A 20,648-nucleotide genomic window follows, 5' to 3' on the forward strand; every position below is an offset into this window, starting at 1 on the left:
CCGATAATGATAAATATATAATTACAATATATTTCTTATTAAAAAAGTTTGATTCGATTGTTTTTATTTTTTATTTATCATATTAGACAGAATAAAGTATTAAAAAATCAAGATAACTTGAAGTCATTACAATCAATCAAAGATAAGCTGCTCAATCTATGATTAAGCTTTTAAAAAAATAAATTTGTAATTCTTGTACACTTATCATATATTTTAATGTAATATTACTTTAAACTATTTTGTGATTTAATGTAATTTCGTATTAATTATATTTTCTTATCCAAGAGACTTGCTTATTAGTTCAGAATGGATGCCAAGTTATAGAACTATCCTTCATCACAAATTCAACTCTCTCTTATATTTCTCTCATGCCAAAACATCATTCGGTCGATTATATTAAATTACTTTACTAAAAATTTCCCTTCATACACCTTCTCCTGTGGCTAATAGGCAAAATTGGAGACACCATTAATCATAAATCATATCATATTTTTCAAATAAATCTCAACTATTAGCATACACTTGTTAACACTTTTAACCTTAAGATTTCTTTCCTACATCAAAAAGACAAGATTCTCATAAAACCTAGATTGCAAAGTTTTTGATCTTCCATGTATCCTACGTCAAGTGAGAGTCGAAGAAGGCAGCGCATCAGCCAGCAAGATTTGCTTTATCAGGTTCGGGTTTTCATGTTATTATGGAAGATTGCACTCCATGTATTGAAATGAAATGAAATGAAAGTTATTATGATTGTTGATAAAAATTCTCCGTATCAATAAGATGAAAGCCTTTCCCTTCTCCTGGATAAACGTAATATAATTTAATTTCTTTTTTTTAAAAAAAAAAACAAGGAATTTAAGTTAGAAAGAAGAACCAAAGACGTAGCAACAAATTCAAACAGCATCAGAGTTTCTGGAAACGAGGCTGTTTGTTCTATCAAGCTGCTTCTTCCAACACTGGTGCTTACAACATTGACACTGACTGTTCTTCTTCTGCTTCTTCCCACTCAATATCTCTCCTTCAACAATGTTTTCCTCTTCAATCTTCTCCTCAGCGCTCCCCTCTGCACTCTCATTTACTGCTTCATAGGTCTGATTCTTCTCTGAAGAATCCATCCATTCTTTGTCCTTTGTCTTTCTCCACAATTCTTTCAGTCTCTCCCTGACTTGGCAATTCCTTTCCTCATGTGACCCCTCACAGAAATCACATTTCAAATCCTTTTTCCTTGATATCTTGATGCTTTTCAATTGCTCAAAGGCAATAGCAAGCCTTAACGCCTCCACCAAAGAATCAGGTTTCTGGGGAACTATCCAATCCTGGAAATCCTCCCTCAATCCATCAACGAAAATCTCTTTAAGCAAATTTTCTGGGATCCCATGATCAGGCCATCTCTGCAAACTCCATTGCAGTCTCAGAAAATATGACCGCACACGCTCCTCACTGCCTTGATTAATCATCATGAGTTCATGCCTCAACTGCTCTGTTGCTTGGGTTTTATGGTATGCCTGCAGAAAGGAAGACTTTATTTCTTCCCAACGAAGTGAAGGGTATGGCTCTATGTTAAGATCATACCAAAGCCCAGCCTCATTCTCAAGAGTGACTGGGAAGATCCTTATCATCATATCAACAGAAGATACGTTATTTGCACGGCAAACTTTAGCAAACCTGCTTAAATGGGTCACCGGGCATTCACTGGGACTACCATGAAAGATAGGCAATGGGGCAATGTTAATATATGAAGTGGCCTCAATACGATTGGATGGCGACCAAATATCAGAATTTGAGACTGAATTCAAAGACCCTGGTGCTCTTAAACCATTGCTTCTGAGCAATGTTTTGGGGGCATTGGGCGCATTAGTCATGGATTCAGATTGAAAGTCAGACGTATCAACATCATCATAGTCATTCTCAGTCCTCGGTTGTTCCAAGTCATCTCCATTTGATTCATCGGGAGAATGAGACAGAGAAGTATTGTCAACATAGTTATCATCACTACAATAATAATTCCCGTGGGGGATTTTGCGGTGATGTTTGCTGCGAGTGGTGGATGATTCAGCGGAGAATTGATGTGATGAAGGTGCATTTCTTGTTCTACGAGTCATCGTTGGTTTCTTTGGAATGGAAACGCCGGTTTTGGAAACAAAAAATAAAAGAAAAAACTGCCTGTTCTAGTTGGTTACCGTTTAGATTTGGGCATTTTATTTACCAAGCAGGCAACGTGTAATTGTGGCGTTTTGCAGGAGGCCTGTATTTATTTGGCCCTAACCAAACACTATCAGCATCAATTTATCACCAAATAAAAGAAAAACAAAACACTATTCTATAACCATTTATTCAAGAACTTAGGAAAGATCTATGTTGCAAATTGAATAGGTGAAATTAAACATACAAAATAACAAAATAAATTCACAAATATGGGGAAAGTATAAATAGAAAATAGATTAATGGGGTATGACATGCCCTTTAATCTTTGTACCGACTTTACAATGGGAAGACTTTCCCATGTGTAATTTACAAATCAAACCATATAATCACATTACACCCAACTTAAATAAATGGAAATTTCTCTACTTACACCATAGCAAACGTCTCCTTATGGTTTAGTTGAGACCTTTTAAATATCTTTCTTCAGGACCGTATCAGGAATTGTACATCGTAAGTGGATACCAAAATCGCATTTTTCACAGTGGTAAACCCAGAGTCGATCTGGTACATCCTGGCCACAAACATCACAAACGAAGGCTTCAATATTCTCCTTGATGCACGAGAAGGAACAGTAGAGACTAAGCAAATGTTGGTGATCTTTATGCTTTATGGTTTTGGGCAGTTTAGCACATCCAACATGGAGATCAAATTGGCATATGGAGCAATGGTAGTCAAAACCGGTGCCATAGTCATGGCAAGCATTACAAATGAAAATTTTCCTACCATAATTGTCAGGAGGGGTGCAGAGAAGTTTGAGAGAGTGGGGAGGGTGGGATTTGTGTTGCAGCACCAAATTCAATTCGAAGCATGACTTATGAAGAAGGAAATCGCAGTCAGACTTGCTGCACATGAAAGTTGAACCTGTGACTTCAAGGCCGCAACCAGAGCAAATGAGTTCTTCCTCTTCTCTTATTTGATCGATAGGTCGCAGAGGATGGCGGTGGCTGAAATGATTCACGCATGGACGCAATGGCGAATAGTTGCGGTGCTTAGGCATCTTCAGGAAAACGTTTTTTGTCCAATGATGACCATAACTCCAACTTTCAGTTGAAATATATACATGGGAATGTAAATATTCCTTAATTGTCACCAAAGCCTCCATGTGTTGGTTATGTTTGGAATCAAAAAAGAATAATGTAATTCTTTTCATTGAAGAATACTGGAATTCTTTTCATTTTACTACATATTCCTTGATTGCTCATTACTTGTCAGTTTTACATTTTCATTTATTCTAGTTTAGATGATGAATTTGGCTTAGGTGCATCAATATTCAAACCATGTTAAGGTCTAACACCATCAAAATCAAATACCCATCCCTTGCTTTTTAATGCCTCTCAAGGCCATAGCCCAGTCATTCTCCCCTTTTCACCCTTAAATTGCTATATTGCAACTACCAACTACCAATTAGTAGCAGTAATTTGACAACAAAGGGCTAGTAATTTGAACACTTTTGCTTCTTTTAATTTCACATAAACAGCCCAAATTGCAGACATTGATTTCAAACACATAAACAAGAAAGCCAATCCCAGGCAGATCTGATATAAAACAAATTCAAACATGCCATCAGACAGTGAAAAAATTGTGGGTCGAAACCAGGCCCCCTCATCAATGCCTCCCAGAAAGGGGGTTCAGAGGGAGCAGACATGTTGACCCATCGGAGGATTCAATTTCTGTGCACATTACCATGCTTCCTTCATTGTTTGTTCCAGAGCATCGGCTTATTGTACACAGATTTTTTCTTCTCAAATCTACTACAACCACGAATGAATGAATTCTTTTCAAAAAAATCAAAACCCTAACAAGCAGTGACTAAGGAAAAGAGAATTTGATTTCAGCTTTTCTTTCTTTTTTAAGGAGCTAGATCTCCCCATGGGAGCAAGGCAGCAGTAGAAAAATCTTAAGCACTATATATAGAAAAAAGAGGCCTGCTAATGCTAGGGTTTCTTTTTTACCAAATGACAAAAATAACCCAATCAAATAGTAAATTCCTTCGAACCGAAAACCTAACTTTCGGCTATTAAAATTAGGGATATGCAAATGATTAGATTATTGAATATTTAATAGTTAAATTAATTAAATTTTTATTTAAAAATAACTAAAATCGAATGGAATTATATAACTAATCGAATTAACCGAAACTGAATTAATTCGGTTAATTCAGTTTGGTTTCTAAAAACTAAACTTAACAATTTTTTTTGTTTGTATATATTTATTTATATTGTATTTTTTAAATAAATCAATATTATAAAAAATTAAAAATGACCTTAAAAAATTATAATAAATAAAATAAATACTTTTCGTTCAATTTTTTTACAATAATATTTTTAATCACAAGATCACATACATGTAAATTTCTTTAAAATAAACACTCTTATTAGGTTCGGTTAATTTGGTTAAAATTTTTCTTAATCGAAACCGAACCGAAATAATTTTACTAATCGAAATAACCGAATAACCGAACAGAAAAAACCGAACTCATTTCAATTCGGTTTGTATTTGCTCAACCCTAACTAAAACACTGTTATTTGAGGCGCAATTTGTTCATGAATCATATAATGTTATTCTTTTTATAAAAATAAATATTACTTTAGTTATTTTAATAAAATTAAATACTTTTTCTTTTAATAAACTTGTTAAAGGTTAACATTTTATTGATAAAAAAACTTTTAAAATTTTGATGCCTATTATTTTAAATACATTACATTTTACTAAATATATATATATGTATTTAAAAATTCACGTATTTAATTTTTTAATAAAAGAAAATATTTTTCATTCAAAGTTTTTAAAAACATGTATTAAAAGGTATTTTAATTGTAACTCAATGTGATATGTTTTATTATAACTCAAATAATAGATATAGCGAGGTTGAAGTTTGGCCGTCAAATTAGAATAACAAATACTCATATTAAATTTTTAAATGATTAAATTATTGATTTTGTTTTTTATTGTGTTTGATAATTCATTTTAAAAATTAATTAATAGAAGATTTTCAAAAATAGTTTTAAAATTTGAAGTGACTAAGAACTTAATGCATTTAGTCAATTAATTTTTTTTAAAAAATTTGTTATTTAATTACAGTAATATTATATTCTTTTCTAATCAATTATTACTTCCTTTTTTTAAATTTTATCAAAGAAAATAATTATAAAATTCTATTTCTCTTTTACAGAAATTCCAATAAAGTTTGCTCAACATTATAATTTCCAATAGCATACCAAATAATTTTTATATTATAACTTCATTGCTTAAATTTTTTAAAATTAAAAATTTAGTACTTAATTTTTTGATGTAAAACGTTTTAAATTAAGTATTTAAATTTTTCAAAAAATAATTAATACTTAATTTCTCAATGTTAAATGTTTTTAGTTCATCAAACAGCATCTTAATTAATATATATATATATATATATATAAAGGATGAGAATTGTGTGGAACATCAATGGACACAATTACACGAACTCAGCGAGAAGACTGAAGACCCAGATATTTTTTTTTTCTTTTCCAAATAATTTGATTTCTAAACTGAATGAATGAACAAAACTTAAAAGCTGAAGTGAAGAAGCGTTTTAGCCTTGGACAGCAATGGCAACACCAAACTATATGCCATTGAGAGTAACTTCAACGACCGCAGCATTTTCTCAAGAACAGCAAGCACCAAACCCAAGACGGACCAAAATCATCTTGCCCAAGAAGAAGCCCCTTAAATGGTCAACAGGCGTGGCTCCAGGGGAGTATGGGGGCCCGCCTGCAACCGCCAAGCTTCGCAAGTACTGGGGTGGTGAAGAAGACGACCCTTTAACGTCTGATGACTTCATTTGGAACAAGGACTTCGTTGGTAGAATGAAGAAGCTCATTCAGGACCCTGCTGTTGCCGATGACTCTTCTCTTCAACCCTCCGCTGTTAAGGTCAAAGTTTGTTTTTGCTTTACTGTATTTGCCTCCTTCCCAGTACGGGTTTGTTTTGAAGTTTGGTAGCAGAATTGGAATACCTTTTATGTGGTTATCTTAATATATTTTGTGATTTAAAGTCTATCTGGTTATGGTTGGTGGCTTTGGTAGTGGGGTTGCTTTGTAGTTTTAACAGTTTGATTGTTTTAATTGTTTATTTGATTGATTGTCATTATCCCATAATAGAAAAAATAATTATATTTTTCGCTGATATGGTTGTTAGTCGGACTGCATTGCTCTCATATTTTGTTCATTGCCTATGTTATAATTCAGTTCCTGTGGTTTGGTGTAAACAGGAAGAGCCTTCTGGATTTTTAAGCTTAAATCGAGTTATGAGCCTTGACAGGTTTATGCCTATTAACAATGTGACAATTCAATGTATTTTCTCTAGATATTTCTTTCTTCCATATTTGTTGCTGATGTTATTGTTTTTTTTTCATTGATATGGCAATATAAATAGTCTGGATGTCGATCTGAGCAAGGAACTTACAGCACCTTCAAAGCCTGTGTTTGAACAGACAGTTGAATCTACAACTCAAGTGAGACAACGGGTTTTCATTTCCTATCAGATCTTCTTGAACTAATGGTATTTCCTCTGTAATCACGAAATTTTGCATTTTGTTTATTGGAATGAAATGACTACCAGAGCAGTGGTAGCATGCCTTGCAAATGGAAATTGGTACCAACACGGCGTGAGCAAGAAAAGTGGGAGAAAGCAACCAAGGCTGCAACTGGTGGCAGTGTGAGTTATAATTCAATTCCGACAAAGTGGTTATAAGTAACTTTTGATTATTTAAATGTCAGTCAAGAAAACACATAGTATAAATACTTGTGACTATGAAGCTCAAATTTTGACTTTGATTTTGCCTTCAGAAGTGGAAGTTTTATTTATGTGGATTCTTGACATTGTGATTTGGAAGGGTGCTTCCACTTTCCATTTTCTGATTCTGATGTGGTTCTGCCATCTAGGATGTGATATTGCGGGAGGTACGGCGGCCTCAAGGAGACCCTGAAGTGTTGGCTGCTCAATCAAGGGAGCAGTACTTTAAGGTAGTTGGGAGTAGTATTTGTTGATTTCATCATCTCATTTGTTACAGTTTCACTCTGTTTGTACCTATGGTAATAGATATCTTAAGGTTTTCTCTTATCTTTATAACTTTTGGAATTTCTTGTTCCAGTTGAAAAGGAAGTTGCAAGTTCTCACCTTGATTATAGGTGGCGTTGGTTTAGTCTCAGCTTATGTTTCTTACACTCCTGAAATTGCTGCTAGGTTCGTTTATATTTGTACATATTTTAGTTATTTAGTTTATTTCTTAGTGGGCAGTCTTCCTGTATACTTAATATAATTAGCAATTTTAATTAATAAGTTGTTCCTTGTGGCAGCTGAGATTAATCTCTCTTATTATTTTTCTTTCCCTTTTTCCTTTTTTGAACTTTTTAGCTCTGTCATGTTTTGGCAATCAAGCATATCAGATACCTATTACTAAAATCATTCGGTAAACTCCTACACCCTTGTGGTTTCCAATTTTCTCACATGGCATACTGTTATTTCTTTTTTCCCAATTAGTATGCTGTGAATAAATTCTGTTTCCATAAGGGTTAGGTTGTTAATTTTTCTCAGTAAAATTTAAAAAATTACCTGCAAGTGTGAACAAATAGGCTAACTTTTGAATTGAGGGTATTTTGATAATTTTATTGGATGAAATTAACAGTGTAACCTCTTTAGGAACAGAACTTAACAAGGGCTAAATGGAAAAAGGAAATCAGAGAGTGCTATGTGGAAAAAGTTGGAACCACAGGAGGTGTAGAGTGGAGTTTACCCTAAATCATTTGAATAGTTCTCTACATTAAGTATTGCTCAGAACTTGAGAACAATATGTATTGCTAGGCAGCTAGTAGTTGAGAAGTGAGAACTACAGTTTATGAATGCAAGAACTGGTGTATTTGTGAGGATATGTCACAAACTTGCATTATTTCTTATTTCAGCTTTATGTACACTCTCATCCTCCCCCCTCTCTATGTCTTCTCCTTCCATTGGTGCTACCATGCTGGGCATTCCCTATCTTTTTTTTAATTCCTCTCTCTTCATTATCAAATCTTTCTGTCTTTGACTTAATTACACTTCCTTTGCTCTTTTCTTAGAGCAGAGAAAAAAGGATGAGAGAGAAGTGATATAGAGAGAGAGGGTGAATGAAAAAGGAGGAAAAAGAAGGAAAATAAAATTGAGTTACTTAGGATCCAGCATGGCCTTTTTTGTTACCTTTTTTGATGGTAATTAGAGTCAGGACCATTCTAAGAATAGTTTCAAACTATCATTAATGTTAAAATTTAAACCATATGGGCTGTATTAGAATTCAACTCAAACTTTAAGGTTGATGTTTTTATTTACCCATGTCATTGCTTTATGGATCTGGAGATGTTACATGTGAATTCAATTTTTAGCTTATTGTAGAGTTAAATAATTGTCAATAGCTTTAAAACCTTTTTTTAAGCCATGCATTAGTCATAACCATTTGCACACATTCCTTTTGTATATTTTTTGGTCATGGCCTATTGCCATGTCAAATGTATTGTTAAGAGACAACAATCTCAACTAGATCACACAACCATTAACTTGCTTTATATGAAAATCCCTTTTGAACAGATGATGATTTTCTGGTTGTGATTATAGGTGGAAAGAGTATATTAGTTTAATAGTTCTACATCTATTATGCCATTGCATATAAACTTTTAAACTTAGGAGCTCACTGTTCTCTCCATGATATCTGAAGCTTTTTGATTTTTCCTGACTGCAGCTTTGGTGCTGGGTTGCTTGGTTCTTTGGTGTATATGCGTATGCTGGGAAGTAGTGTGGATTCCCTTACAGAAGGAGCAAAGGGGCTTATGAAGTAAGTAATTTATTAGTCCTTGAAACTCTGATGCTTACTATCTTTACCTGATCACTTTCAGGTATATTCCGCACTATCTTGACATCCTTGGTACCGCGTATTTCTTTGACTACGTACTCACTTAACTGATCATCTCAGCAACCATAGTATCATTAGTAGTTGAAGCCAAAATACTGCAAATGAAACAGGACATAAATTTCTAATTCTTTTCTCTCACTGTACTTACAGAATGTAAATGTAGAATCAGATAGATGAAATCAGCTGGATACTGATTTAGATGCTTAAACCCTTCACATGAAGAATGACTTATTAAGGCTCTGCTTGGTTGATGCTTTTGCTATTTGCCTTTTATTTTTATTCATTTCTTATTTCTGCTTTTTGCTTTCGATTCATTTTTTGAAAAAAAAAGGCAGTAGACAAAAAAAAAAGCAAATGGCAAATGGAAAAGCATCAACAAACAGAGCTTAAGCTTGACAAGTAAAAGAAAAAAAAAATAAAAGAAAGCTTTAGGGAACTGTTGCTATAAATGCATTTTATATATTTATCACTGCAATGATTCGATATTTTACAATTTTATTCATTACAAGATGATAAAATCTTGGTTAGATAATTTGTTCAGACATTTGATAATCTATATGTTATGTGGAATGCTTTGGTTCCACTATAAATTTTACTTTAAAGTTAAATACTTGAACTTCAAGTCGACAGGAGACTTGTGTTCATGCAGGTTAGCTCTTTGTGAAGTATAGAGGAGATAATGCTGTTCAACAGTTTTACCTGCGTTAAGTCCATTTTTCCCTTGTAGTTTCTTGACAGGTTTCATCTCCTTGTTCCAAGAAGATACTGTCTTGCTAAAACACTCTTACTTTGCTAAATTTACATTGACTATTATTTAAATGAGGTAGTAAACTTGAGTTATGATTCCATGAGATACCATATTGTTGAATCCCTCAATGTCTTTCTGAGTAATGCCACAAAACATTCTCTCAACTAATGTTTCTACAAATATTTGTCCATTGTGTATTTTATTTGCAGAACTCTTTTGACTTGTTTCCATTGGTAGGACTAGTTTTAATCTCACCAAAGAAAAACCCAATTTGTTTTGAGTGCAGAAATGGTTATTGGAGAATTTTGATATTAAGTGTACCTAAATTTTATTGTTTTCATCAAATTTTGGAAATAAACTTATTTCTTAAAGTAAGCACACATGTTGGTAGTAAAATATAGTAAGAGAGTTTCTTGTCAAGACAGTTTTGGAATGTCTACAAGGATTAAAAAGTGGCTAGGATAAATACCAACATAAGGAAATTTATAAAGTCCTCTATGAGGAGGCAAGTATCAACCTAGAGAGACATAGCTGTCTTTTCTCCTCTATGTGCCTTTCTTGATCCTTCTCTTCTCTGTTGTGGCTTTGATAGCTTTCCTTTAATTAGGCTTTCCAATATTCTGCTTGCATGTCAAAAACTGACTTCACAACATTGATATAACGGAAGTTGGTCATTGCAGCCTGCTTTCAGCATTGTCGCAATGAGCCTGAGGGCAAGCTCTAAATGTGCAGTGCCATTGGAAATGACCTACAAGTAATGGAAATTGCTTGAAAAATACTAAGTTGAACAGGATGGGATCTGTGATGTCTTTTTCTTTATTTGGGAAATGACCTACAAGTAACGGAAATTGCTCTAAAATTTCTAAGTTGAACAGGATGGGATCTGTGGTTCATTTTCTTTTTTTTTTTATCTCACTTTTGTTCCTCACATAATCTTCTAAGTCTAAAGTGACTTGACTTAACTTTTTAGCTCACTTTGAGCTTTGCTTTCAGGGGCGCAGTTACACAACCAAGGCTACTAGTTCCTATTGTATTGGTCATGATCTATAACCGTTGGAATGGGTAAGCAGCTTTTCTAGCATTCTCTTGTTGATAAATTGCTTTATCTGTTAACTTAAAAGCAACTTTTCTCAAGCCAGTTTGTTGAAATTCTGGTGAAATCTCTTTCTCACGCTTTCACCAACTTCTGATCATTTCTATAACTGTACATCTCTAGTAATGCTCTCTATTTTGTAATTACCAGTTGTCCTTGAGCATTTCTATCATGCTGTTCTTTCCTCTATTGTGTAAAATCTATTGCTTAGGGTGCTCAATGGAAGATAATCCTCTTCCATCCCTTTACTCACTCTATACACATCGAACGTGCCTAGATTTGATTCCAAGACCTCAAACTCTGTTAAAAGAAAGGATACCACCAGGCTACATGCTTGTGGGCATTATTTCACCTTCACTTGCTTTGTCCTGTATTCAAGATAGTATTTCCATTTTTCATCATGTTAGAAAAATAAATTTTTCTTTTTCATTTTTTTTTTGTTTAAAGTTTACCAAATCTTGAATCATTTTGTCTGAGATGTTTCCTTTGTAGTTCACACTATAAGTTATCCTATGGGGAGGTAAGTTTCACGGCTCAAAGCCTAGCTGTTAGAATTCTGCATTCAGATATCTTTTGGTTAGAGTTTATGTTCTTCCCCCAGTAGGCCACTTGGTTGACAAATTTGTTTCTCATGCCATATTCAACTATTCTTACATCATGTTACCTTTTTGGCATTATAAAAGGGTACTGCTTTGTCTTCATGATTATCCTGTTCATTTTAGTACCTTTCTCGATGGCTTTCTCTAATTTGTTGTATGACGCTGTTAGATTTTCTGTCTGTGGTTTGCCGGGCAACCTTGAGCAAATACATCAAAATCCTCTGTTAAAAATTCATCCAGTTCAAGGCATGCGGATCTTCAGATATACTCAGAATCCTTAAAAGTTCTGATTTTCATGCTGACAATGTTGTTTGGTGTAGGATCCTTGTTCCAGAATATGGTTATATGCACTTGGAATTGATCCCGATGTTGGTGGGATTTTTCACATACAAGATTGCCACTTTCTTTCAAGCTATAGAGGATGCAGTTACTGTAGTTGAGGAAAAAACAGAGGTTTAATATTAAAAACCCTGTCATGCAGAAGGGCATCATAAACAATAAACTTGCTGCAATTCCCACAGGTATTCTATTCATTTTCAATAATTTCTACACATTTAATAATTCTTTGTTTTAAGACTGCTGGCTTATTTTGGTCTTGCCAACTTTGTATTTTTTCGTTTTTCTTTATATGAATTCCTGAATTTTGTTTAGAGTTATTGAATGTGTTAATATGTCAGAGGAGAATTGAGGTATATAATCTAACTTAGCAAAATTTTATCCAAAAATAAAAGAGCAATAATTGGCAGGTTTTGGTGCTGTGGATACACATTTATCAAAAAAAAGTTGTGCTTACAATACATATATAAACCTTTTACGCAACTTACATTTTATACCTCTTTCTTTGCCCTTTTACTTTCAGTACTATTTTTGTAATATATATGCAGAAATGGTTTCAGCTGCTGATTGGGCTGCTTGGAAGCGAGGGATAACATGAAAACATTGGGAAGAACAAGAAACTCTTACCATTCTTAATCATTACAGGATATTAAGTGGGTTGTCGGATTTCTTTTGGTGCATCGATCTCCCTTGTTGAAGAGCAAAATGCTTTGTAGAAGATGACAGTAATTATTCTTGTACAATTTTTATGTAAAATGCTATGTTGAGATAAATTTTTGTTTCTAGATTTCAATCTATTTTATCTTTTGGTACATAGGAAGTTTCACTGGGTCTCTGCCCCTCGTGGGTTATATAACGAAAGGTAGTGCTTTGATTATATAATAAGAGGTAATACCCTATGATAATATATCCAACTTCCTGCTACTCAACTAAATATATGATGAAACTATTCTGAATATTATATGTTTGAAACGTAAAATGCTTTGCAGGATATGACAGTAAGATTTTTTGGACGATTTCTGTAAAATGACGGATAAAGATTAAAATTATGAAACAAAGCTGCTGTTAAATGTAATTTTCATTGAAATTGCAACTTAAATTCGTTTTGTATCGCATGTTCACGTGGAAACATCAAAGATGCAAAAGAGGGAAATTTTAACATATGATTGCATGCTTCCCACCTTCATGCTTTTTGTGAAGATGACCCTCATATCAAAAGCAGGGTGAAAGATAAAGTTAAAAGAAAGCTGAAATTTCAATTTCTTCATGATGAAACCAGAAAAATATATAGTAATATAATAATAATAATAAAAGAGGATTTATTTGAAACAACTTCAGCCTTCAAAGGCTACAACATGCATTTCATATGGTAGGAATATACTGGGATGATGAGGCATGAGATTATATGAAACAACGATGTGCAATTGTGCAGCTATGTTTAATTTTAAGTTTTAACCAGTGTTTTGCATGCCAGCAGCAATACCCTTCATGGTCAAAATAAGGGTGTCTTCTAGACCAGGAGCATACTCGCTTGTAGGGTTAAGTTTCACGAGCTCTGCAGCTGCCTTGCTTGATTCCATGTATTCCTTGGATAAGTGAGGCCTCACCTTGACATGATAATCAGGGTCACGGATCCTTTTCAAAGTGTATGCTTGGCAGACATTAAGGGTTGTGATGTAAGCATCACGAAGACGGAGCCTCTGCTTCAAGTAGGGGTCTCCTTCAAGAAGATCTGTGTGTCCAGCAACCTACAAGGGAAGAAAGTTAAATTTGGTTTATTGCATGGATTCTATAGTATACGTTTCTCAAGAAAAAACCCTTAACTCAAGACTATTAAGCCCTCCCATGAAGTGAACGAAATAGCTTTGTAGGCTCCATATAAATACAACTATCTTTATTCTAGAATCAACCCGTTGTAATACCTGGAGAAGAAGACGCTTAGTGTCTTCATAGTTTTTCCTCAAGTTCTCTCCAAGGGGCCAGAGTTCCTTGGATACTAGCAGCTTGTCATATAAGGCAGCAATTCCTGGGTCTCCCTTGGCAAACACCATTTCAATTAAGTCCATTGTGACCCTAAAGAAAGGCCATTGGTTGTACATCTCTTTAAGCATATGGAGATTCTTTATATCCTTCTCGATAACATGCTTAAAAGCAGCTCCAAAGCCAAGCCACACAGGTAAATGAAATCTTGTTTGAGTCCATGCAAAGATCCATGGAATTGCACGGAGTGATTCAATGCCTCCACTTGGCTTTCTTTTTGATGGACGACTGCCAATATTCATCCGACCATACTCCAATTCCGGTGTTGCCTGCAATGAGTTTATTCACAGACGTTAAAACTAAAACCACAGTTTTACAAGCATCATTGTTACTTTAACAATTAAGGCTTCAGCTCTGTGAAAAGTTGAAAAATATATGAATCAAAGTTTAGAAGTTGGCTGGATATTTCAAAAGGAAAAAGGGAAATATTTCGAAAACAAATTTCAAACTCAGATTCAAAATATTCATCATATTTTCTTCCTTTAGTGCATGATTAATTAGATCCTATGACAATTATGCAATACATGCAATAGTATTCTTTTTTTTTTGGCAGTGGAGGAGCATTTGATGCAGTTTTTTAGATGAGAATGGTTCACTTAGGATATTCAAAGTGAACTATTTAATTGTCTGAAACTCTGCTATGTATGCTTATACAAATAGATAAGTCAGCCAACATAAAACTTTCTCGAAACTTGAAAAAATTTTAATGAAAGTTTGTAGCAAATGTAATGTTACACTGAATTAGATTGAAGCACCAAATAAGTACTTATAGTGGTGAAATACTTACCAGGCGGAAGTATTCAACAAAACGAGGTTCCTGGAAGACTACAGAACGGTATTCCTTTGTTGCAACTACTGCCATTTCATCCATGAGTGCACGCCATTCTGGCTTTGGTGAGACAGGGGGATGCATTCCATGCTCAAGTGTAGCAGCAGTAAAACGCTGAAGTGTCCTGAAGCACAAGTGCTCCTCTCCAAATGACTGTTCAATAACTTCACCTTGAACTGTTACACGAAGTGATCCATGAATTGTATCAGGTGGTTGAGACAATATAGCAAGATGGGTGGGTCCCCCTCCTCTTCCAACTGTCCCTCCTCGGCCATGGAACATTGTAAGCTTAATACCATACTGCTTTGCCACCTTTACAAGCTCCTCTTGAGCCTTGTATAGCTGCCAAGCTGCAGAGAGACGACCAGCATCCTTTCCAGAATCCGAGTAACCTATCATTACTTCTTGTTTCCCATTGATCCGGTCTCTGTACCAATCTATAGAGAAGAGACGAGCCACAGCAGCAGGAGCAGCTTCAAGGTCAGCAAGTTTTTCAAACAATGGAACTACCCTTAATGGTTGCTTTACATGGCATTCACGTTGTAGAAGCTCAACGGCAAGCACATCAGATGGGGCTGTTGCCATTGAGATTATATAGGCACCAAAGTTGTCTGGAGGCAGTTCAGAAATGACATGGAATGTATCCAACACATCAGCAATTTCTTCTGTTTTGGGAAGATCAGGGCCAAATAGAGGGCGCTTGCCTCTGAGTTCAGATAAGAGCCATTCCTGTCGGCGATCCTCAGGCCATTCTCGATAAGATCCAATGTCTAGGTGCTTTGTGATAGCATTCAGGACATCAGTATGCCGGTCAGATTCCTGTCGGATATCAAGTCTTACAAGTGAGAGCCCAAATGTTGAAACTTGCCGTAAGAAATCAAGAAGGCTTCCATCAGCTATTGGCCGATCACCACAAGCGCAAAGTGATCTATAGCAGAGTTCAAGAGGCTCCAGAAACTATAGGAATGCAAAAAAGAACCACTCAATATTAAGGAAAAAATAATTATGTTAGACTAAATGCTAAATTCTGATCAACATAAATAGTATAAGGACTATTACATTGATTTGTCAAAGTTCTGATTCGAAAAATTGGATTTGGGTAATCAAAATGATGAAAAATAACAATCATTAAAATCTAGGATATAATAAATATATTTCATTACTTCAGATGCAATGGACTAGCTTTGGTCCTACCAATCAAAAGTCCTTGTAGCAATGTATTCCTTCAAGCAGTAGAGGACTAATCTAATAATGTCAAGAATTTGTTGCGGCATCTACCATCATACTCAGACATAGGCTTTTGTGCAAAGCAAAACTTATTTCACTAAACAAAATCCGTTTAGTCAGTGGATAATTTATGTTAGAGATCACTCAATCCCTAAATACTAGATAGAGATGGAGTTATCAGAACATTGAAATTACTCACAACATACATAATTGTTAAAAGCAACTAGAATGAGTTCTAATATTCTCATAGGAGGCCCTAGTTTTGGGTATATTATGTATGGTAAAACGTAAGTATCTGCCTCAGCAGCACTTCACACCATAAAGGAAGAGATTTCAGTGTCATAGGCTTCAAGGTTGTATCCCAATGTGATTCCCTCTCCGCTTGCAAAGCAATGAGGCATGAGGAACGCCTCAAGCATGACAATGAATCCCCAGGACAAAATTCTACTGAATGAAATTACCACCAAAAAAAGAATCGTCACAAAAGTTTTTTATCGTATGCAGTTCAATGTCATTTGGGAAAAACAAAGGCTTTACTCTGATAAATGGTAAGAAATTCGCAACACTTTAAAATTAACCAATTGTAAAGTAGAGACCTGCTCCACATTGGTGAAAGTTGCTTCTTCAGGAATGTCAGCAATCCCATTGGCCAATAGGTAACGAGCGCGTTCACGTGTATTGTACAGCTTGTCCCTCACATCACCAAGAATAACACGATAGGGCTCATTTGGAGGAATCTGTTTCCAAAATTCTGCAGTCCAAAAAATTCTATAATCAACACAGAAGATCTACAAAATATGCCCAAAAAATCATCTAGAGCTAATGAATATATTCTCAGCAAGCATTTCTTTTGCAACCAATTCACAAGAATATGTACACCTATTACTGATAAATTAAAAACAATTCTAAAAGGCAATCTTTAAAACGCATCTTAGGATCAATGTTAGATACCTATGTAATGCTTTGCATCTTTCCTTGAAGACCTATGAAGTTCATCTGCACGGACACGAAGTTCATCACTGCAGCGCCACATTGATAACTGAAAATTAAACCAGAGAAAAAAGAAACAAGATGAATCAAAATCATAGCAAGCCATGAACTACAGTCTAACTTGAGGAAAAAAGAGTGTCTGGGTCAGGGAAGTTATCTCTTTAATACCTCAAACATAAGATCCTCTATTTGGGAGAAGTACAAGTTAGCAGCCATCATTCTAGCCAATAAGCATACATCTCTCGTAACTTCAGGAGTTACCCTGGGGTTTCCTGTAGTCCAGATCAAATAGATATTTTTACTTAGAGGTCTCACAATATGAGACAAAACGAGCATTTCTACATTTCAACTTAATGAATAATGAACCCTGTTTTTCGCACTATCTACTTTTGTTTCACATGTTAAGATAAATAAGATATACAGTTGCAATGTTTCCATCTTTACCTACCAACCATATGCAGAAAGGAAGACATTCTGCAATTAAATATTACATGCGGAAAAGAAACATACCGTCACGATCCCCTCCCATCCATGAAGAGAATTGAATAAGAGGGGCATTGTAGGGAACACGTTCATTTATCCCTATGTTCTTCAAAGCTGTGTCAACACGGCGCAAGAATTTTGGTACACCTTTCCAGATCGTCTCATGGAAGTAGCTCATTCCTGCTCTCATCTCATCTTGTGGGGTGGGAGGATTTCTTCGGATCTCATCCGTACGAAACGCAGCTTGAATCTATATGAAAACAAAAGAGATACAGTTGTGAGCATGGCAACAAATGATGTTTCCTATAATTGTAGGTCCTATATCTTGATTTAGATGTTCAGGAATATAAGCCCTGATTCCCTGAAGATGCATCAAAGCTCAGACATGAAGCATATGGGAAAGGTTCAAACAGGAACGTAAGCCACTAGTCCTTTGTGTTATACAAACAGCAAATGACATACATAGATGTATCACATGCCTCCCATTAGAGGCAGCTGCATTTCTAGGGACAAGAGTGAATTATTTTATTTCATAACTTCACCCCATTCTTACTTTTCTTTCAAATGATGCACATCCGTAAATTATTATATTAAAGTTTTGACATTAAACTCCATGTAAATGCATGACAAGCACATATGAGACACAGAGAGAGGAAGTGGAAGTCTTTCAATGACAAGCACTAAGTCCAAGTTAGCCTCATAGATCTTTTCCAATATATGAGGACTGATTATTGGTGAACATCAGATCTCAAAGTTGAAATATGAGAGGTTTTACAATTAATGAAACAAAGTAACATAGCATCATGTCATGTGTCATACAGATAAGACAGTATAAAAATTATACATTTGCTTGTATGTACACAAAATTTCAATTAAATATCTAAAGATTAGAAAAGATTACACCATAAGGATATACCAGCTGATAGAAGAAAGGCATAATAAAAAGACTGAAACAGCAAATAAGATATTCCGGCAACATTAATTATGCTTGGTGTTTTGCTTTCCTTGATACGGCTTTCTCGGGGAGAAGTTTGTTATTCTAATGCACAAATAGAGGCAGCCAGAGAACAAGGAAAAGGGAAATGAGGTGCAATAAGCCATTATGTTGTAAATTTGCAGATTAGTTTCCACAATGTAATCTAGGCATATTATTACCTCCCTTTGTAGTGCCTCATCAAGTTCCTGCTTATCATCTGGTGTGATGTCTTTAGCATTCAACTGAGTCAAACAATTACGAATCCTGAAACAACGAAACTTCTGGGTGAAGTATAACATAAATGAGAGAAAACTTCTAATTAATGTCAATCTCAATCTAAGAATTGAAGATGGGAACTCGAAGCACTATTTCTAACCATTCAATGAAATAAAAAATTAGGGCAAGAAACATATCCTTAATAATGCTCAGACATTTTTACTTTCAGAATTACTTCTCATAAAAGAAAGTAAAAAGTTTCCAACTAAAGGTAAGTAGATAACTGGTAGACAACCTTCCATGCTTTTGAAGTAAAGATCTTCGAACAGACTGAGTTGGATGTGCAGTTAAGACCAAATCTACAGTCTGATTCTTCAAAGCATCAAAAACTTCTTCAGGGGACTTCTTCAATTGCCCCACAAGCCTCTTGATGGTCTCTTCAATGTCTGACTCAGTTGTTGCTGAACTTTCATCAGCAAAATCTCCCTTCTTTAACTTGATCCTTCTTCTATAAGCAATTTGAACTTCCTCGGCCAAGTTAGCCAAGTTAAGCATGTGGGAGAATGATTTGGTAACAACAATTGAATCCCCTGGATCCAAACTTGTTATTACCTTCCCAAGCTCCTCCAATTTTAGAGGGTCATGCTTTCCTTCATATTCAGCTGAAAGCTCATAACATTCTTGAACCTACAATCACACGATATTCTAAATATATTACAAATTAACAAGTCCAAAATATGTCATCCCTCATTTCATGAATGTAAATCCAATACAACCCCCAAAATAATAATAATAATAATAATAATAATAATAAATGTCTGCTGCACTGTTACTCAGTTAGCTAGCTAAAGGTGAATTTTTCACCATCCAACGTTAAAACATTGGCAAAAAGTTTTTGGCTACACCACAAACTTTAGCAAGTAGTACAAAAAAGAAACAGAGATTGAAGCACGAGCGAAATTATAATGTACATGTAAATAAAGCCGACAGGAAAATGAATGAAATAGTAATAATACCGTTTCTCTGATATCGTCTCCATGCAAATCTTGAAGAATATCAAGAAAACGATCCAATAGCAAAGCATCATACTCTACCAATTTATCATCCTCTGAGACTTTCCGAGGTGCCAATAGCCTTAACTGAGCATCTATTGATGCCAATTTCTCTATATTCTTACCTGCCATTTATCTCTCTTTTTCTTCTTTTTTTTTTTCTTTTATCAAAGCCAAAAACACTCTCTTCTCAACTTTTTTTGCTTTTACAAATATACTAGTCTATGAACCAATGCAAGCCAGAACAACGAGGAAAAGGAGAGGCAATTTATCCTAGCAACAATTACGGATCAAATACGCAGTAAAAGGAATAAAATAACTTATATTAACAAGGACATTTAAAGATCCGTTGAACCCAACCCAGAAAAAGATGAATCGAATCCAACCTCTGGTTGGAAAATGCAGCGAATTCCGTGATACCCAGATGAAGAAATCGCCAGAAAAACAGGGGAAAGAAAAAACACAAACAATGGGTAACTTATGATCTCAACACGAGAAAGTGAAGCAAAGCTTGGATCACGAGACAGACACGCAGAAAAGAGATCGCTTTATCTTCTTTCTTATTATGTAGAGCACAAAAACTGAAACACACCTTCGTCGCTCGTCTATTTATAGCAACAAAACCAACTGTTTTTTTATTTCAATTTTTTTTTCTGCATTTCATCAGCCACCTCATATTTATAATTTATAATAATAACAACAATAATCATAAATTGAGCTTTTAATTTCATCAAATATTTATTTTGCTTTAAAAGGGTCAACATTAAACAGGCACTTTACTTTCTTTTGTGGCACGGATGCAACATCACTTGGAATTGGGTACCCTCGTCTTTAAAAGAATATGCCATGGGAAGCAAGAATGTGCCCTAAAATCAGATTCTAAAATTTTGGTGGTAATGACACTTTAATTGAAATGTTTAGGGAAGAAATTACGGAAT

At 34.9% G+C, this 20,648-nt stretch overlaps 2 protein-coding genes, 1 non-coding gene and 1 pseudogene across 5 annotated transcripts; 1 reads left to right on the forward strand and 3 right to left on the reverse strand.

The window, feature by feature from the left end:
- Positions 1 to 2,348: 2,348 nt before the first annotated feature.
- Positions 2,349 to 4,073, reverse strand: LOC110409400 (protein VACUOLELESS GAMETOPHYTES pseudogene; annotated as a pseudogene).
- On the reverse strand, positions 3,783 to 3,904 carry LOC149527632 (small nucleolar RNA snoR100). Its single transcript, XR_016350818.1, has one exon. It is a non-coding gene; the product is annotated as a small nucleolar RNA snoR100 (small nucleolar RNA).
- A 1,579-nt stretch (positions 4,074 to 5,652) lies between the features above and the next one.
- On the forward strand, positions 5,653 to 12,717 carry LOC110409546 (ATP synthase protein I-like protein). Of its 2 annotated transcripts, none has more exons than XM_021418916.1 (10): positions 5,653 to 6,113; positions 6,452 to 6,501; positions 6,616 to 6,694; positions 6,802 to 6,897; positions 7,125 to 7,205; positions 7,334 to 7,425; positions 8,951 to 9,043; positions 10,863 to 10,931; positions 11,882 to 12,082; positions 12,446 to 12,717. In XM_021418916.1, exons 1-9 carry the CDS (start codon positions 5,790 to 5,792, stop codon positions 12,018 to 12,020), a joined length of 1,023 nt encoding a protein of 340 aa, XP_021274591.1. In that variant the 5' UTR covers positions 5,653 to 5,789; the 3' UTR covers positions 12,021 to 12,082; positions 12,446 to 12,717. The 2 variants fall into 2 exon arrangements, with proteins under 2 accessions (XP_021274591.1, XP_021274590.1); XM_021418915.1 differs by having other exon boundaries at positions 12,458 to 12,717.
- Positions 12,718 to 13,170: 453 nt separating this feature from the next.
- On the reverse strand, positions 13,171 to 20,374 carry PPC2 (phosphoenolpyruvate carboxylase 2). 2 transcript variants are annotated; one of them, XM_021417888.2, is made up of 10 exons: positions 19,675 to 20,374; positions 18,954 to 19,345; positions 18,622 to 18,706; positions 17,494 to 17,716; positions 17,152 to 17,255; positions 16,945 to 17,032; positions 16,590 to 16,744; positions 14,725 to 15,723; positions 13,820 to 14,206; positions 13,171 to 13,645 (listed from the first exon to the last, which is right to left on the reverse strand). In XM_021417888.2, exons 1-10 carry the CDS (start codon positions 19,840 to 19,842, stop codon positions 13,349 to 13,351), a joined length of 2,898 nt encoding a protein of 965 aa, XP_021273563.1. In that variant the 5' UTR covers positions 19,843 to 20,374; the 3' UTR covers positions 13,171 to 13,348. The 2 variants fall into 2 exon arrangements, with proteins under 2 accessions (XP_021273563.1, XP_089638653.1); XM_089782527.1 differs by having other exon boundaries at positions 20,097 to 20,239.
- Between the last annotated feature and the right edge of the window lie 274 nt (positions 20,375 to 20,648).

Source organism: Theobroma umbraticum, unplaced genomic scaffold, assembly GCF_002168275.2.
Source record: "Theobroma umbraticum cultivar Fairchild unplaced genomic scaffold, ASM216827v3 scaffold_44.0, whole genome shotgun sequence".
NCBI lineage: Eukaryota > Viridiplantae > Streptophyta > Magnoliopsida > Malvales > Malvaceae > Theobroma > Theobroma umbraticum.

What these genes read in the sequence shown, in the direction of transcription:
- LOC110409546 (XM_021418916.1), top strand. Translation starts at nt 5,790, where the DNA reads ATGGCAACACCAAACTATATGCCATTGAGAGTAACTTCAACGACCGCA. An exon ending in CAAGGGAGCAGTACTTTAAG is followed by an intron (nt 7,206 to 7,333) that starts GTAGTTGGGAGT and finishes TTCTTGTTCCAG; the next exon opens with TTGAAAAGGAAGTTGCAAGT. An exon ending in ATCTATAACCGTTGGAATGG is followed by an intron (nt 10,932 to 11,881) that starts GTAAGCAGCTTT and finishes TGTTTGGTGTAG; the next exon opens with GATCCTTGTTCCAGAATATG.
- PPC2 (XM_021417888.2), bottom strand. Translation starts at nt 19,842, where the DNA reads ATGGCAGGTAAGAATATAGAGAAATTGGCATCAATAGATGCTCAGTTA. An exon ending in ATGAGGCACTACAAAGGGAG is followed by an intron (nt 17,717 to 18,621) that starts GTAATAATATGC and finishes GTTTTCATATAG; the next exon opens with ATTCAAGCTGCGTTTCGTAC. An exon ending in CTAAGCGTCTTCTTCTCCAG is followed by an intron (nt 13,646 to 13,819) that starts GTATTACAACGG and finishes CTTCCCTTGTAG; the next exon opens with GTTGCTGGACACACAGATCT.